Source organism: Temnothorax longispinosus, chromosome 6, assembly GCF_030848805.1.
Source record: "Temnothorax longispinosus isolate EJ_2023e chromosome 6, Tlon_JGU_v1, whole genome shotgun sequence".
Taxonomy (NCBI): domain Eukaryota; kingdom Metazoa; phylum Arthropoda; class Insecta; order Hymenoptera; family Formicidae; genus Temnothorax; species Temnothorax longispinosus.
This window is the reverse complement of record NC_092363.1, coordinates 15,859,221-15,878,984: the sequence shown is the minus strand read 5'-3', so window position 1 is coordinate 15,878,984 and position 19,764 is coordinate 15,859,221. Positions and strand designations below refer to the sequence as shown.

Sequence of the window (19,764 nt, the reverse complement as noted above, 5' to 3'; positions counted from 1 at the left end):
CAAATGATCAATCTTTCCCCTCTTTTTATAACTTTTATGAAGTTTTATAACTGTAGAGTTATTAAAGAAAGAATATAATATATATATTGTATAAAACATATTTTTTTATTAAAAAGTTTTATAGGAAAATTCAACATTTACAAATCGATTTACATTAAATCGATTACGATTATAATCAGTAAAAAAGCAAGAATATGGTCTCACATTTGAACCATATTAAAGAAAACTAGAAAATAAAAATATCTGTACAAGTAAAAAATTCTCATGTATTCAATAAAATCTATGGGTCATTTTACAGACCAAGACGCAATTATTAATAAATATGTTGTATATATGCGCGCATTCTCGGATTATTAATAGTATATCATTTCTTCATCATGACAATATTTAAACAATATTTCGCATAACACATATTCTCATCGAAGACAAATGCACTTTATTTTTAGGAATTGAGATTTTTTACACTATCATAATCGAATCATTTTTGTGATCTAAATTATATAATATCCATCTTCAGCCGTAGACTTTATACACAGATGTTTCCTAGAGAGAACGATCTCATGGGACACAACTTTACTGACAACCAATCAGTTTTTTACCGGTTTTCTCTTCCACTGCGTTTAACAAGATTTTGTTAAAAAAGTTTTAATCGATAAAGGCGAGATTATTTAGAAAAATCGAATAATCGATTTTAATTACTCAGTTTCTCAGCCGAGTTATATTTGGCCAAATATTGTCAATTATGTTACAGTCTATATATGAGTATCCCCCTTGACCTAACTATCTCGATCGAAGGAATCTAAAGTATCGTTGCTGGATGAATGCGTGAGGTCACTTAACTCGTCCAAGTGCTTCTGCCGTTTTCTGACGTTCCAGTGAAGGCATTCGGCTAAGGAATCGAACCAGTCGGTGATTTGATCGGCTGCGCAAATGCTAGGCACCGGGTACACAGAAGTAGTTACCTTGAGACTGAAAAACCGTGCGATTTTCTTTTTAACAATTATCCAATCTGATGAAATTAAATTATCTAAGCGAAAGCTAATATGCTATGTCGAAAGTTTACTCTGACACAAAATAAATTGGTACAAGCAAAATTTATTTAAGTTATTTCTTAATTGTTTATGACTATTAGCAGAAAAATGTATTTATATAAGAAAATGATTCATATATTTAATAAAAATAGTATTCTTATGTAAAGGAATATTTACTCGTGGTGATTTCGTTACGAAAAGCGAAAGCCTTCAGTTTAATGTTTATGTAAACGTTATAAAAAATTCTTTTTGTCTTCTTCACAAGTATGAATAATAAAATTTAAAGAGTACCGTCACCCTGTAGTACAGCCAACGTCTCCAGAAAGATATTCTAACGTAAAATATGGACCGCAAAATGAATATTAAAATTAGGCAAAGAATGAATATAAGGTGAAAAAAAATGAAAGGTTCGATGATGTACCGACCGAAATAAGGTTATTAGAAAGAGATAATCACCTTATTCGCAGTGATTTATAGAATTTATAAATATAATTTTGAAAAAGAAAAACAAATTATAGAAATATGTCGTTTAACGTAACGAGGCATATATATAGAGAGAAAAGCGAATACGGCGCTCTTTGCGAAAGCAGGACAAACCTGTCCCCGACACGCAGCTCTTGCTGATTGCGACCATCGAAGGAGACGTAAGCTGTACTGCGGGCATTGCTGTTCCCCATTATCTGAAATAATTGTAAAAAAAAGGCAAACGATTAGACGGAGCTGCCAAGCGTTTCGGTTTTACCTGTCACCGTGGAAGAGCTCCTGTCTATTTCTACCGTCGAAGGACACCCATGAGGTATTTCTGCTGTCGGGTGAAACCGAGATCTGCGGTGGAAAGCAAGACGATCATGTTAATCGCTAACGATTACAGCGGTATCGTCACGGTTCGTTTGACTCGAAATAACACATTAATTTCTTGGACATTTTTTCAAAGGCTGTTGCTTAACAAGTGCTTTTTACGAATTCCATCATTATCATTCTTATTCCTGGATGTATAAGAAAAAATATTTTCAACTTTAAATTTTAAATTGGAATAAATTAACACATCAGCAATAATTTCGATTATTACGGAAACAATTGTTCTTTAATCACAGCAAATTGTTTCATGAGAAGAGATGAATTATTTCCGACAAGTTCGAACAGTTAAAAAAAAACTTTTGAGTGAAAACTTCGAGGTAGCGCATCGTAGGAAATATTGGGAAATAAGTGGGTGACATTCATCGGTACCAGATTTCCTTCTATTGTGAAATGAGTCAAAGATCTTCGCATGATATGGGTGATATATCATACGAAGAACACTGACATGGGTCATAGATCTCCGCACGAAAAATGAATTTTTACCGACTCGAAGTAAAAACGCTGCATCGCGTGCCAATCAATTAGTGCCTATTATATAAAGCTTAAAAACAAGCTTTTAACCGGCCACTACAAATGTTGGTGGTAAAACATTCCATTAGCGCGCTTCTTCATAGAAAACTTTAAAGACCTACCTTGAGTTCGACCCCGGCAGGTACGACGATCGGCCTGAAGGACAAAGAGTGAGGGCAGATCGGTGTGATCATGATTGCAGGAACTGAAGGATGAATCATACTGGCTCCAGCGGCAACTGCATAAGCGGTCGACCCGGTCGGTGTGCTCACGATCAAGCCATCACCTTGGACGCTCGTCACGTGTTTGCCATCAATGAATAGGTCGATATTCGAAAGGTAAGGCGAGGGCCCTCGATCCACTACAACCTCATTCAATACCAAGAGATTCGTCGGTGGTTCAGCCGGTTGACTGTCTTCATTCTTGCGTACAATGACGCATCTCAGACGACTTCTTAAAGTTAAAGCCGCATTACCTAGGGTCGGAAACAAGATATAATATGAATTTGGCGATTAAGAAACAGAAAAACATAAAAAAAATCAACAACTAACCTTCGAGAACATTGGTCACTTGCTCCTGAAAATTGTCAAATTCGAAGGGTGTGAGAAATCCTAAGGAACCAAGGTGGAATGCCATTACAGGTGGCACTGACTGTTGGAATAATAGACTGGCATAAAGAAGTGTGCCGTCGCCTCCCAAGCAAACAATAAAATCAATTTTATCCTGAAAACAGAAAATAATGTGATCCATTTAAAGCAAAAAAGAAGTGGAAAAGACATTGAAAAGTAATACAAATTTTATCGTTTATTAATCTTTGTTTATTTTTGTCGTCCAATAAATAACTAAATTGAATCCAATGTAAATATGCATATATAAATAAACTTTTAGTTTTACGAGAAACACGAAAAATTATAATAAACACATAGTTTGTAACTTTCGTAAAATATATTTCGAAACAAGTGAACGGTGTTACCTGCAAGTCATCTGTGCCATCTCTAAAAGTTTGTAATCTATCTCGAACACTTCGAAACTTTGGATCTCTGGCCAAAGCTGGGTCCTCCAGAACAGAAGCTTCCACAAAGACCACCATCCGTTTTTCCTGTATTATGGAAACAACCGTAAAATTCTATTCAAAATGTCCTATTATATCTATATCAATATATCCTATTAATACCTAGCAGAAAACTATAATAATTCTTGGAAGAATAAAAAGTTATTTTCCTCTAAAGAATGACTTTTTATATTGACATATATTTGGCATCTTGACGGCATTTTGACGATGCATTCACAATGTGGAATAGGATGATATGATTTAAAAAAAAAGAATATGCATGTAATATAATAATAATACCTATGTGATTTCTTACTTATCAAATAAAAAGAATTATGAAGATAAAAGAAATTATAAAAGAAATCAATTTTGATTATACGATAATATACAAGTTAATTTTTGTCATGATTTCTTTACATCGTATAGATAATAATTATAACAGTATCGTACAGAAATAATATTTCTTATATTTTCTCAATATATGCAGATGTAAGAATTGGGTACCAGATTAATATGAAATTAATATTAAGAACACGCGGAAAAAATATGAATTGGAAATTAGGATAGCTTCTTCATGCAAATGAAATGAATTAATTTTTTATAATATTTAATTATGGGAAGTGAGCTGACATCACTTTGTGGACTCTCACTAATCAATCTTTTCAAATAGGCATATCGTAATCTTTTGATATTTTAAACGATTTTATTAACATTTACCTCTATTAACCATGTGACCAACTCAACAAACGGTGGCAGGACTGATGAATCGCGGACCTTTTTAATGACCAAAACAGAGAGCGGTGGCTTGTACCACGTCAATCTCTGAGAGGCCGGGTCCTGAATGGTCCTGAAATGAGCAAGGAAAACCATTATGATAGTTACATTTTCTCCTCTAGTCTGTAATTATCAGCTGAACTGAATTACGATTTCGTGCGTTCTTTGTATCAGAGTTATATTTTATAGAGTATTGTATAAAAACAAACTTATCGCAGACTGAGGTCGTGGGTTAAAATAAGATAAGTGAAGTATACTTTATGCAAGTGTGGTCGGAAGAATCTTGTGTGTACGAGCTCCCGATGATCTATCCTACACGCCTATTATATCTATCGACAATTGTACAAGCTTCGTCTAATTATTTGTGAGGCATCATTGTATCCTGTATGAACGTCAAAAAACAATCGAAGCAAAGAGACAAAGGTGACGACTGATGAAATGTAAAAGAGCATCGACCCCGGTGACGATTTATTTTACTATTCATTTCTTGTATGTACTGTAATTGCGCATTATATTTTACCGAAATTTTATGCAGACTGCAAGTTCAGTTGCACATTTTATGCACCAGAAAAAGTAATCGAACAAAATTAAAATTTATAACAATATAATATGTAGTAAACAATGATTGATTAAGATTATCTGGAGAAGAAAAACAGCGAGACAAGAAAAATTGCACAATTAATATTTTTTCTCCAAATATTTATCTGCGAAGATCAGCCAGACATAAGTAGAAATTTCAAGTGACATTTAAAATATATTCGAAATTGTAGAAATATTGATAGCCACGTGATTTTTTGTATGATAACCGGTTAAGGATCACCTGTCAATAAAACTTAAATAAATCTGCTTGATGATACCAAGTATATAATGCGACGATAACTTTGTTGCGAGCATCACGCACTGACTAAATGTCTATAATTTCCGTTCTTTTTTCTTGCTAATTGAACTAATACGCACGCGTTTTTTTCACGTAGCGACCCGAGTCACCTCAAACTGTCATTTTCTACGAATATTACATGCATTCGATAAAATTACAATTACAAATCATGTGAATATCTATGTTAATATATTGTTGGAACTCTAAATATTCGTCGGATAATCTTAGAATATTTATGCATCAGAGTCAAATAAAGAATCGATAACTTGTCTGACTGCCAAACTCTCCACGAGTTTGATTGAAACAAAGTGGGCTTGATGATGTTGCTAATGTTTCGAACAATTCTTAAATATCTTGTAGGAGAAAAAAGTGACAGGACAAATTATTAATTTGAGAAATATATATAAATGATTAAAACTTACGTTGAGTTTACTAACTTAATAAAAATTTCAGAATAATTCATATTAAAGACACTTAGCACCGGTAATATCTATTATAAGACTTTCTCTTTCATGAAAACTTCAGTTTGTGTTTACTAGACAATTTATCACTGAAGTAGCGAAAAGTAATCGTTTGCAACTGCCAGCCAATGCTTAGGGAAGTACAATCTTGTGTGTGACACGAAGTAATAAGCGCGGTCGACTAGTATCTGAACACTTAAAAAGTGTCGTATGTATCGACACCTACCTCGCAGTTCCAACCATGATGCGGCACTGGTTGAGGAACGCGCGCTTACTGACCACTCAACTAAAAGATAGATATTTAAACGGAAACGTCGCGCACGCGCGTGCACATCATATGCACGCGCGGGAAATCACGTCGCCGGCGTCTGATTTATTGTATATATACAACCATGTTTTTTCGAGTTGAAAGACGATTACATATTCATGATGAAGCGACCACTATTAATGATCTCCAGAAATTTTTTGGTGCATAGATATTCATTACATGAAATAAATCAGTTATGAAGGTAAACATGAAGTTTTTAATTTTTCTACGTATAGAATGTCTTTTACAATAACATTATATACGTCTAAACTAGATTTTTCAAGTGTATATAATTACTAAAAAAGCAGCAATTAACTTAATTAAGTCAGTGCTACGTATAAAATAATATATAAGAATAGAATACATTGTAACATAATAATTAACTAGCGGATAAAAAGTAACTTGTAAGTGGATATTTTTAAAGAGAGTAAGAAAGACCGCAAAAATAATAATACATTTAATTTAAAACATTCTCTTGGTATCATGCTTAGTCATCATTCCTTGCAAAAAGAAACGCAAATGAGTTTCGTCGATCGTTTCTAGTGTGTTCGACATTGATTACGTGAACGTCGCGATTACCATCTCGATATGATTGTTTGCTAATGAAGATGATCGTTAAGCTTTTCCATCCTCAAAGAAAGCGAATATCACCCAACGAATAAAACGCTACACGTATGGAATTCTTTTTTCGCTTTTTTTTCTAAAGATTGATAATTATTTTTAATTAACAATTAACTGTGATAATATCGATCTACAAGTATTCCAAATTTAAATGAAGTGTTCTTCTGTAAATTAATTAACGATGCTAATAAAATGGAGGCATAATCGAGGACGATTCTTTGTGCGTTACATTGTGTATGTTGACATGAATAATAGTAAAATGTTCAATCAAGGGAGAAGTAATAAAAATATGTAATAATTAATTGTGTCTTTCAACGTCATTGACAAAATATCATATAAATTACTTACATAACCATCGCAGGATTTTTCATGATACGCCCACATCGCCCGAAGTGTTGAACGGGACTGGGCGCGTTTAGACTCCTCGTTCTCCTGTAAAATAAAAAGAAAACAAATGTTAAATATGAAAAATCATCAGATTCCCCGAGTAATTTTGCCAGTTTCATCGAATAAAGATGTCACCAAAAATATACGAGTATATTCAACTCAAGACCCTGACCTTCGAAGTGATATCTTCTCCATTCCTCTCATTAATCATTCTCTATAGGAAAAAATGGTGAAAGGATCAGTTTATCTTGCTTCCTCATGTCAAAAAGTAACTTCTCTTTATTAATATATTTATTTCAAAAAATATGTAAAATAGGTATTTTATTTAGAAATAAGAATGAATTAATACGTTGTAAATATATTAAAATTATGTTTTTAATATCGCGTGTCGTTTTGTATTTAAAAATAGTTGTTTTATTTTTCAAGTACGTGATGTCGATCGTAAAAACAAATTCAAAATGTGATTAGTTGCGCATACTGCATGCATCATTCGCGATTGTGCTGAGTCAAGACAATTGCTAGTCTGACATAATTCGATACATGAACAGGTTGTAATTATGGCGCATCAGTGTATTAGTTTTTTTAATATTAGTAGAACTAAGTTTTTCTATATCTTGTTACCGCGGCGCAACTTACGTCATATTTGTTTTGTGAGTCTAACAAATATTATGCAGCAATGACAGCACATACGCACACCTGTATTATGTAGGAAAACACAATAGAACTTCAATTCTACTTCAGAATTGGCTTCAAATTTCGCTAGTTTTTAATTCACTAGCTTTTAATTTCGTTTCTTCACGAATTTCTGTAATTATTAAGCGTCAGATAGCGACGTCGATGTTATATGGTAATTATTTATAGACACATGCACATACGCACACAATATTAACTTACAATAGATATTTTTTTATAAATAACCAGTTAGCTTCCAATATTTGATATTACTGATAATAACATTTAGAAGATACTTTTTTATGGCAAGCGATAATTATCGAGGAAGGTCTACCTGAGGATGCGATTTTGTGGATTACTGTCCATTGACGAGTTATTTGATCCATCGTCTTGCGAGTCAACGTCACAAACAAAATCATATTGTACACTGATTTCATTGTCATTTAAGAATGATATTTGATCAGTCATATCTTGCACCAGATGATAAGAAAATTCGCACAAATAAAAAGTCTCTTTGCAACTACACATATGCACAGGATACTTTAAGATATTTGTGATGTGTGTGTGTGTGTGTGTGTGTGTATATATATATATGTGTGAATGGTAGAGATAAATTGTATAGATAATGGTATAGATTAATATTGATTTAACTAATAATTATCACGAGAAGAATAAAGATCACGTATAAAATAAGCGATATATAAAGAAATAAAGTAAAACGATAAAATATAATCGGACAACGTCGATAAGATACTAAGAATTATCATAAGTGAGCGAATTATGATCACGAATCACACGTAAATATCGTGAAACATGTGTAGTATGTATCTCTGATGCCAAAATAATTTTATTTTTAGATTCGCGTATGATTAACGGGAAGAAATCACGGTTACTAAAATTAACATCATCTATTTCCATACATTTTAAATCAGGACTGCAATTGCTTTACCGCTAATTAAAATATGTCTTGAATGTTTATAAAAATGGTATATTTAAAAATAAAGTCAAATAGGTAAAAATAAATCTTTATATTTCTGAAATAATTTGTTTTATTATTTTAAGATTCGTTTAATTTTTGTTTCTTATTCTATTTGAAACTTTCTTTTATCCAGCCTGTTAAAGTTTCTTAGAACATTCTGTAATTTCACGATTATCAAGTACGCGATTTTCACGAGCGCAATTGTACAATTTTTAGATTAAATTTATGAACTCTTTCGATTGAACCAACACATTTTATTCGCTTCTTATTGAATATTTAAATCCTAAAAATCGATCTTGTTTCAAAGTGACAGCGTCCTTCGCTCGTTGGAAGGCATTCGAAATCGTTCTCAAGGACAAGCTTTCCTTTTCTCAAAGATATTAATCGAGATAAGATTTCAATGAGAAGCTGCGGATTTCATTGCTGCTCTATCGTTATACCGCGCGTTGAACAAAAAATTAAGCGATTTATGCATTAATTAAAAAAGAACAGTATCGTTGCGGTAGAATAACAGAGACTTATTTTGAATCAACGCGTCGAGCTCACCCAAAAAAGAACGCATTTACAACATAAAAAAGTCTTTCCTGAATAAGTCACTCGGTATTCACAAATGGCATATCGCGGACCTTGAACTTCGTTCGAAACTTTGCATTGAAACTGCTACGACTTATGCTTGACTGCGATATTTTTTTTTTTATTCAAACTCCCGATATAGACATTGCGATTGCGCATAAAAAAAATTTCTTTCACTTCCACTTTACTATTTTAACGTTTCCAGCAATTCACTGCACCATTAAAACTAATAAAGGCACCAGTCTCGCGTACCGATCAAAATTACAGAATGTTAATTGTTAACTTTTAAATGTTTATCTTTACGCGTGTTTTTCATAACAACTTTAATCTTGATAATTCAGACACATAACAGCGACTGATTGTGAGTGGCGAGTGGCGAGATGGCCGTGTGCGGAATGACGCGTCTGAGATGAAAGTGTGGCTCCCAATTACGACAAGATTCTCTGTCGCTGGCGGTCGGTAATGACTCGTTCCACAATTCGCGTCGATGCTGCAGGTAGTAACCTTCTAACGCGTGTTGCAAACGATGCGCGATGCCGAGATAATTCTGGCACTGAATTCACGAGATGAAACACGTTGCGCGTCGACGTCTGTACAATCGAGGATATTTTTGTCGTCTGCCCGGTCGCTGCACCTCCTCGATCGCGTATTTGTCCTTTTTTTTTTACTAAGACACATGCTGATGTAACACCGCTCTCTTGAAGATTTTGCACTGTTACACACGTGACAGCGAGTTATTTTTATATACATTACTTTTGTCTAAAATAACTATCTTCTTTAATAGGAGAATAAATATCAATTTACATTACGTTTTTAAAAGTGTTAAGACAAGTCTGGTTGTTCAAAGAAATGTTAGCTTTTTTTCTTTTCAATTTTACTTGACAGATTAATATCCGCACGTTCTCTTTCTAAATTAAAAGAAGATTTCTCATACAAAAACCGGTTGTATTATGATGAACACATCGACCAAAATATCATGCCAAAAATATCAGCATGTTCATTAAATTCAAGTAATGTTGTTGGAACAACTGCATCCATCACAACGATTAGATTGAAAACGTAACATCTGTAACGGTGAGTTCCACCATGGAGTAAAATCTGCATCTTCATAAGAAGTGATCCGTTAAGATGACACGTGGACTATTTGGACCCAATCAACGAAGAGAAAACGGAGAGAACGGTTCTGTAATCGATTGCATCGAACGCGAATTCCTGAAATTCCGATTGACGGCGCAACGAAGGCGCCATGGGTGCGAGCTATACGGGACTTAAGGGAGCCCATCGAGCAAAAGCCGGATCGAATGGAATGTGCGGCGAAAGGTGAACGCGTTCTCGCTCTCGAAAGGAGCAACAAGAAGTGCTCCCGCAGCGATTCAAGTGGATGCTGATGCTAAGATACACGTGCACAATTATCAATGCAGAGATCTCTCACAAATCTAGGAAATCATCCCTATTTGCCATACCCTTCGCTTCCGACATATCGTCGAGAAATAATCGCATTTTACACTTGTAGTAGTTGAAGATAGCAGGTTGTATGCCTTTAATAAAATATGAGTTTATGGTAATGAAGGAAATAACGATTTTCGTTATCATAATTCTTATTTTATTAAAGGCATACGACCTGCCATCTTCATCCACCACGAGTGTAAAGTGAAGTGCGATTATTTCTCGACGATATGTCGGATGCGAAGGGCAAATAAGGAGGATTTCCTGGATTTTATAGAGATTTTGGCAATACCTCAACTCAGCTTCATCCATGTGTGCCGATCTTGCAACCGGTACACGTTAAATCCTTTGAGAGACAGGTGGAAGAGAAACGACGTTCGTGATAATTAGAGCAACGCGGATCAACAGCGATTAAGGCACACTTCGGCACTGACACACCACTCGAGAGACAAGTCGGGTATTGGCAATGGTCTCGTAGGTCGTGAACACGCCGACGTCGTGACGCCTAGCCAGACACGCAAGCGCGGCCAGAGAACGCCAATCAATTCCAAACATGCACGCAACCCGTTTGTTTGTTCCAGTTCTAATCTCACTCGTATTTTATTTCTTTATTTTCTTTTTTTGTTTACAGAACTCTATCGGTTGATCGAGTTTGATAAATTTGATCGAGACTTCCAATTAGATAAAAAATTTTATTCGTAGAAAATGCAAAAAATTTTTTAAAAATTTTGGATGTTAAAATTATATTATTAGTTCTCTCTTTCTCTCTAGTTATTTGATATTTATCACTTTTATCGGTTTGATCTTTCATCTAAAAATTTTACTAAAATTTGCGACAATTAAATTAAGTTAAATGATAATTAATAATAAATGATGATTAATTAAGTTCAATGTCCCGTCTGAAGAAACCTCTTCAACGAGAACGATGACGTCATAGCGTAGCAAAAGCGTTGAGTAAGGTATCGTATATTGAGCCTCATGTTACATGCGAGATAGAATCAAATTACGTGATTTCATCTTAATTATGAAATAAAACAATCTGCTTTTGTGTTAGCAAAATTGCCAGTTCGCACTTGGCGTGATTTTTCAATATAAAATAATGTATATCAACTAATTAACGACGATATATTTAGCAGCATATTAACTGTGTTACTTGTAGTTTAAGTCAATCGATTATGTACGTTTTGTGCAACATTAATAAAAAATTAGTTTTTAATTAACAATAAAAGAATAATAAAGATCTCTCGGTATTGCAAATCAAGAAGCGTCCTGAATGAAAGGTCCTAGTCGCTAGACTGAAATTGAAATCACGTGTATTACTCCATTTAATTAGTAAACTCTAAAAATTACTAAAGCCTGGATTAGAATTATTTAACCTTTAATCAATTAAAAGGACATCCGTTATTCAAGCCTACATATGAAGAGCAGTGAAATAAGACGCTTCTGTAATCTAAAATGAAAAGTTAGATAACGATGCCAATCTATTTTGTAACCGCGTTTCGAGATTGCCGACATGTTAACATATCGTTCGCATGTTCGTTTGCAACCAGACGTTTAAATACAGCTCGACGTTATTTTCGAAACGAAAGAGAAATAAAAAATGTACTTTTGGATGCGGTCAGTTTACGTTTAAAGATTTTGCTTCCTGCTGGAAACCACTACTTGGCAAAACCTCCGCCGTTGCTCGCAACTCTTCGCCGTGGGAGATACAGATTAACAGATTGGCAGGAAATCAGTAGACTGGATTTCGTAGTTTACGTAGATATTTTCAAAAGCTGTCACCACCTGTTTCATTTCTACTATTTCTCGAAAAATTGGAGTAATGTTTTTACTCACGGCCAAGTACCGGATCGTCTCCGTCTGCGTGTTTCTGGTTCTCTGTCATAATCTTCCAGCAAGAGTCCTGCGTTATCGTTTTCGTCTCCGGCGCTGGTGCCCTTGCACTCAGCTAAGCATCTCCAATGGAGCAGCTCGCTCACGCTTCGTCTACGCGGTTTTTCCTTCACCATTTCCATCATCCGAGAAACATCTCCTTTAATTTTGCCACGCGCGTCCTACTTCGTGCGTCGCCAATTGAGATTGTCCGATTTTACTTCCGCACAACCGCGTGCTGCAAGTTGCAGCCGAGCGCTTTTGCATTATTGTTTCTAATAAATGTCGTTACATAAACCAACATTAGCAACTTTTTTCAAACAGTTCGTATGTCGTCGCCTGAACGTCGCGATTAGCTTCGAACGTATTGATTCCAAATAACGATCAGTTGCTGCGATCTCATATCCTCCCACCGCGTGTCACTTTCGAATGCATGGTAAATTATGCGCTTTCTTCTTTTCGCAATAATAATCGTTCTTGACATTTAAGGACCATCTTTTGCGGTGGATGAACTCGTGATTCGTACGTGCGGCCAGACGAATAGGGAGTCTGATTAATCAATCGTAACATAATTCTCGGTAACACTCGTAATAATATATTGTCTTTACCTCGCTTCTTGTATAATATGTAAATAATACATTCAAGGACATAACTACTTGCGATTCTGATCGTACTTTATGCACATTGCATGTACATGGACTTTAATAATGATTGCTTTAGGTTTATTAGAATTAGTAATAATTGCCTTGAACTTTGAGCTCATCGAATCTACGTATTGAAAACTTTCGAAAGAATGTCTCACGGGCTTCGTTCTTGTTTCATATTAACGTCTGTTTGCGACCTACTTCCAACCGAGGAATTTCACTTGCCGATGGACGAGTGGCCGATAATGAGTCCCACAGTGCTTGCAAATGTCACGTTTGACTTTTTATCTTATCTGGTTGGTATCAGGCAGACTGGCCATGCGAAACCTTTAGTTTGCAAAATTTACTTGTAAACATTTTATTCTGCGGATCTATTAATGTAGCTAATGCAATATTTGTACATACACTACAATGTATATTTATAAATGTAATCTTCGCCGATATTTAAATATATTTTAGCACGCGTACATATGTAACATTATTTGCAAAAAAAATACCTTTTATATTTTTTTAAAACGATTGACGGCACGACGTTATTAAAATCTTATTTTGCGAAGATTATGATTAAGTTTGATCACTAGCGTATCGCGGTTTTATTTGAGCTTCGAAATGTACGGATACACGTCTGCACAGATTTTGAAATTAATTTCTCTTCGATAATTTGTAAAGAAAAACATTATATTGAAGAGAAAAGTGGTCTAATATTACTCGTTAATGGGAGCGATGAAATGAGGCCTCGAAGTTGGCACACACAACGCGCAACAACTACGATCGACGACTGCTGAAGGTTCACTGAGAAACGATTTTACCGGCCGTAGCCGGCCGAGAGACAGTTAAGGCTTTCTAACCCGCGTCTCTTTCCCCACCATCACATGCCCTCGTTATCGTCACGCTCGTGATATTGAAAAATTTACGAAAGGGTCGGGAGTTCGAGCGATTCATGATGCATTACGATTTCAACTACACAAGATTAATCAAAGATCGGGACATATAATATATATGCATGCGCGAAATAACAAAATTGTTATTATTTTTTTATTAATTTTCATTATTTAAAGAATAAAAATGTTTAGATTATTAGCACGTTCCTTATGATTAGTCGTTTTGTAAGAAAAGAACAGTCTTTCACATTTCTGCAATAATCTCTAATGAATTTTGATGAAGCTACCCATTCTGGCGAAATAAATCTGCCCTTTCGGCAACTATGATAATATTTCATTCTTGACCAAGCTGTTATCATAGTCATATCGAAAATCTTTATGTCTCGTTGTTGTCAATAAAACCAATAAAGGCGCAGATAAATTTCTGCGCAGTAGGAATTCGTGTAGAAGAGATATTGAATTTCTAAAGGTGTTTTTGCCAAACTAACATAACTCATTTTTATTTATCTTTTTTCTAATACTGAAAGAGCACATTCATTCGTCTCGGCTTGTTTACACCGTGTCATGTAACGTACTTTCTCAATCTGCCGCATGTTCAGCCATATTTCTTTTAAAGCATGACAATATTGAATAATGCATGATATGTTGTAGATGCCTTATAACATGACGAGTTTTTACATCACACGACAACGTATAGTAGCTAACTGTTCTTACTTTCGCTTGTATTAATTCAGACTCTAGTGAGATTTTTAACGAAATTTTTTGGAAAATAAAAAATCGGATGATTATTTATTTTAATAGACAACAAAGAAATGTAATGAGTCTATTTTTGATGAATATTTTTAGCGCTGAAATCTATAGTAACAAAAGCTATTTCAATTATATGAAGTTGATGTCAAATATATCTTTATTCAAATAATTCTTTCTATAATTTTAAATATTAGTATATATTTTCTAGGAAAAAAAAATGTTCTTTTAGTTATTTTCAAGATTAAAAAATTTCTTCTCAAATATATTGAAGGCAACTTTTAATAAATAATAATATATTCTAATTTATAATTATGTCAAAATAAATATTCTTCCTTACTAGTGATATGTAATATAACGTGTGCGATGGTGGTGTAATGGTCAGCATAGTTGCCTTCCAAGCAGTTGATCCGGGTTCGATTCCCGGCCATCGCACAAAATTTACTTTTTAAAGAATTTTTTATTGCAATTTTTTATTTTGATTAAAACATTTTTATCAATATACAGCTGAACAAATTAGTAACCCACATTGTGTGAGAGAGATTCTATCGCAATTATAATGTCATTATTATAGTCAGAGTTATTTTACCTATGTCGAACACTATAACAGACTGTCCAGAATTTACAAGCTGCATTATTTCAATTTCATAGACATGCCAACGTTACGTTATATAAATAAAATAAATTACCTAAAATACGATTTAATTTATTGATGAAAATTTTCAGTATGACTGGACATATATCCTCTAAAGAATAGCCGACAATTCAAAGAGCACTGCTGGTGTAGTGGCATCATGCAAGATTCCCATTCTTGCGACCCGGGTTCGATTCCCGGGCAGTGCAATTTCTTTTTTTCTTAAAATTTTGGAAAAAATTAAGAAGAGATTGGTATAGGAGGAGACATCTTTCTACTTATGAAAATCCCTATTAAATTTTTCTGCAGTTTTTAATTTCTCGTATGTTGATTATATTATTGAGCTAATGATATATGATACGTTAAGTTATAATCAATTTCATCGTCGAATTTTTTAAGGAAATTAATGAGAGAAGAGTTGTCTTTTAAAATTTTATATTGTATTATACCGATAATAGTTTCATCGTATTTTTTAATTGACGATGATTTATTCATTCAATAAATTAGCAGCTACAATTTCTCATTTTGTATCTATCCATCAAGAAGACTTATTATAGCTAATAAATTGTAAGATTGCCACGAGAAAAAAAACATCATAAATATGACATATATCATATAATTTCATATTTCTTAAGTGAGTCAAAACATTGCAAAAGCATTTTATAATTGGATATTATGTTAAAATGATATTTATATATACATATAATATATGTATATAACTATATATATATATATAGTAGTTTATATATACATATAATATATGCAGATATATCTATACATATAATACATGTCTGTTTTTTTAGAAAAATATTTAGATAGAAAGAATAAATACACACATATTATTTTGATAAATTCATAAAACGAATAGTTTGATCGTAATATCTGCTTGTTTGTTATAAACATAATTTCTAAATAAAAACTCGAAATAAACGTGCGATACGATAATATAGGCACGTAAGACTACATATGTCTTATAATAAACCGAGTCGCATTCACAATACCTGTCAGTAGAATGGATAAGAGTATTTCTTGTGCGCATCACCACTTGGAAAAGGATATTTCTACTACGTAGCATCACTATATAATTGGCATCACTATACTGAAGATGAATTTGCAACGATTCCATTCTTCGACGAACACGGTGTATCGTCAAAGAAGAAAAGAAAAATGTTTCTCACGATAAGGGGAACCTCAGCGATAACCCAGTCTCACCGAGAAGAACAAACCGATCGCGTGCCAATGCTCGTGTCATGTGTGGCGTGATTGGTCTGAGATACTGATATCAATCTCGGGAATTTGTTAAAAGAACAGCTGATACGTAGATAATATTCAATTGCCCGAGGTATTACACGTCAGTTAGTTGAGCTTGATAATAAAACGTTGGAGAATTTGGAGTGGAAATGATGTATAATTAATTGGATGTGCGTATTCGCAAAACAACGCAGTCATTATCGTCAAGATACTTCAGCAGTTTTGTAAATGCATTTACAAAACAATAAGATATTTTTAATCCCAGTTATGCATCAGTACATGCTATATATCATTATACTACAATATCTGCATGCACTGTGAAAACGATGAGATACTCGTCCGAAACTTTGAAATCTATACGACCTATACGTAGTTTAAGATGCCATGAACTGAATGTAAATTCGTTTTCTTTTTTTCAGTATGATCTGCATAATTGTTATGTTACATTTTTTACTTTTTGCAACAGAAAATAAAATGATAATCATGAGCTCGGTGCAACCGCGATAATGTTTCGTGAAGAAACTAATTGATTGACACTAATTAGTAAGATCATGATCAGAATTATTGGAAATTACAAAAAATGAATAATCAGTTCAAAATTGTTCTTACTTATCCGTAAAATAGGTATTATTTTTACTTGATATATTTTTATCGAGATGACACTATTGAGCAAACGATTGGGTAAATGAAAAATCTTTATTTGATTAAAAATAAAACGACAATGAGTGCCAAGTGCAACATAAAACATTCCCATGCTACATCAATACGGAACACGTGTAGCTGTAGTACGATAAATTGTGCATCAGTGTGCGAATTGTCAGAGAGCGAACATATAAGTTTTCAAAGTGTGTCTGTGACCAATAGCTTTACATAAAGAGGTCGTAGTATGTAAAGGCATAGCGTGTACAAAGAACAGCTAAAGCGCATTTGTATAAAAATTGATAAAACTTTAGGCTATCAAAAATTTAAAAAGGAATGGCAGAATAATTTTGTCACTTCTTCATAATAATGGTATGCGTAGAAGAAGAAGAAGAGACTTTGAGAAATTATTGTTTCGGCCCTCGCGCGAATTATTATTACCCACTTTTGAATAATGACAAGCTTATTATACTGTATAACAAATTATGTATACGTGATACTATAATCAAATGAGTGCTCTGAATTCGCATTGCGTGCCAAATTTCATACGATTTAAATAATAATTACAGGAAGCGATCAAAACATTTCTACAGAACATGATTGTACCAACGATGTTCACTAGGGAAAGGAAAGTCTTCATGCAGGTTGTAGCAGTTGGCGCTAGCTACAATTTACACTGAACACACTGTAAAAAACTGCATTACCTTCGCGGCTCCATCATCTCGGCGTGATCGACCGTTAACTCGGACCGCACGTTGCTTCAAGAAAAAAATGATATTAAAAATCGCCGATAGCGATCTAATGAGTTGCAACATTTACTATCGTAATATCTTAATAACAAAATATCGTACGACTAGCGAAATTATTGAAGTTCAGTTCGATTAGATATACCTATCGCTTATATCCAAACGTAAAGCCGTAAACCATGGCAATCAGCATGAATATAGTTTCAAAAGGGAGCGTATTATGTTAGGCGAGTATGGTAAAGTCCATTTATGGCCTTGACACAGATCTTTTTATGTGTTTTTTCGATCGTGTCGAACGCTCGTAAGACACAATCGTTTACGCAATTGTAAATCAAGTAATTGACTCCAATAAAATACAATCGAAGTTGTTTAATATATCACTTTATAAGAATAAGAATATTTAGAAAGAAAAACTAATAATAGAGAGAGAGAGAGAGAGAGAGAGAGAGAAAGAAAGAAAGAAAGAGAGAGAGAGAGAGAGAGAGAGAGAGAGAGAGAGAGAGAGAGAGAGAGAGAGCAGGAATGGGATACACGTCCTTGACTTTTAACATAATCTAAATAGTCATTAGTTTTATGCTTCGCTCGTTTATAAAATTAGTCTATTTCGTTGTGAGCATTCCAATTAGTTAATATAGAAATATAGGTAATATAGAAATTTTGAATTTTGCACGATGTATTTCCCCGAATTTCAAATAGATAGAAATTCGCAGCATTGTAGAAAACCTCAAACTTCGAATGTCACATGAGTCATTCATTAACATGGTTAATTAACATAGTTTTATGTCGACGTGGTAAATATTTTTCTGAATTCTACAAGCCAATAAATAACTTCTTGAAGATAAAACGCATTTGTAGACAATAATTTTACTTAAATTTAAATAGATACAAATCGTAACTGAAACTCAAATGGTATTCAGTAGAGGTCAAGGATGGTCTTACCTGAAGGTTTGTTGTTTGTCTTTTATTTTAGACTCGACCGTCTTTTCTGGGTACGTGTTCTCTTCTGGGTCGTTTATTTCTATATCGGCCATTGACTTCGCTATTTTCTCCTCATCCATTTTTCTTCTGCTCACTAATTGCAATCGCGATGAAAAACTCGGCGAATGTGTAACGTTCCTCGATGACGCCTACGACAGCACGAACCACACCGAGAGAAGTCTCGTAGCGTACTGAAAGGGCTCTCTGTCGCCGACAGAGTTAACCTGAGCGCCTCCACCATTTGAACATGTGTCGGTTCGAGAGTCTAACTCCGTTGTTCCGTGTTATCCGCCGTCTTTATCACTATTTCCTCGGGCCTCTCTTTCTCTCGCGATCACAATTGTTACCGGTGAATATTGTCGTGTAAATAACCCCTCATGTGTGTGTGCATGGCGAATACAACTGGTATATTATAATAGGCAGGTCCCGGGTTCCGGTTCTAGCGTATTATCGGCGTATTAATAAACTTTTTGAATGGCCTCCGTGACTCCCGCTTGCCGACAAAACTCGCATTGACAGTGTGTGCGGGAGCATTCAATGGAGCCGTTGACGTCACGTCGCGCTCAATAACGCAGGGTGAATGCGTATTTTTTTTTACATATATGTATATTTATATTTCCCGTGAGGCTGGTGACATTGCTTGGTTAGCTTTAACATTTCTGCAACTTCAGTGCGTGCTTATTGATGAAATGATGCTCTTTTTACACACCTCGCTCTACACCTATTGGCATTTATACAATATTAATATTTTTAATGTACACGTCTTCTCTTGTTTATATAAATAAAAAAATTTATTTATTAAAAATTGAAATATTTAAAAGATAA

The 19,764-nt window shown here is 34.2% G+C and overlaps 1 protein-coding gene and 2 non-coding genes across 15 annotated transcripts; 2 read left to right on the top strand and 1 right to left on the bottom strand.

The window, feature by feature from the left end:
- Nucleotides 1-86: 86 nt before the first annotated feature.
- Nucleotides 87-19,131, bottom strand: LOC139815503 (NAD kinase). Of its 13 annotated transcripts, XM_071782471.1 has the most exons (10): nt 13,772-13,833; nt 13,265-13,390; nt 12,384-12,968; nt 6,839-6,922; nt 4,168-4,297; nt 3,373-3,498; nt 2,951-3,122; nt 2,522-2,874; nt 1,774-1,856; nt 87-969 (listed from the first exon to the last, which is right to left on the bottom strand). In XM_071782471.1, exons 3-10 carry the CDS (start codon nt 12,563-12,565, stop codon nt 777-779), a joined length of 1,323 nt encoding a protein of 440 aa, XP_071638572.1. In that variant the 5' UTR covers nt 12,566-12,968; nt 13,265-13,390; nt 13,772-13,833; the 3' UTR covers nt 87-776. The 13 variants fall into 13 exon arrangements, with proteins under 13 accessions (XP_071638572.1, XP_071638575.1, XP_071638573.1 ...); XM_071782474.1 differs by lacking the exons at nt 12,384-12,968; nt 13,265-13,390; nt 13,772-13,833 and adding exons at nt 17,920-17,973; nt 18,901-19,131; XM_071782472.1 differs by lacking the exon at nt 13,265-13,390 and having other exon boundaries at nt 13,772-13,836.
- Trnag-ucc (transfer RNA glycine (anticodon UCC)) lies at nt 15,055-15,126 on the top strand. Its single transcript has one exon. It is a non-coding gene; the product is annotated as a tRNA-Gly (tRNA).
- On the top strand, nt 15,464-15,534 carry Trnag-ccc (transfer RNA glycine (anticodon CCC)). The gene has a single exon. It is a non-coding gene; the product is annotated as a tRNA-Gly (tRNA).
- Nucleotides 19,132-19,764: the final 633 nt, after the last annotated feature.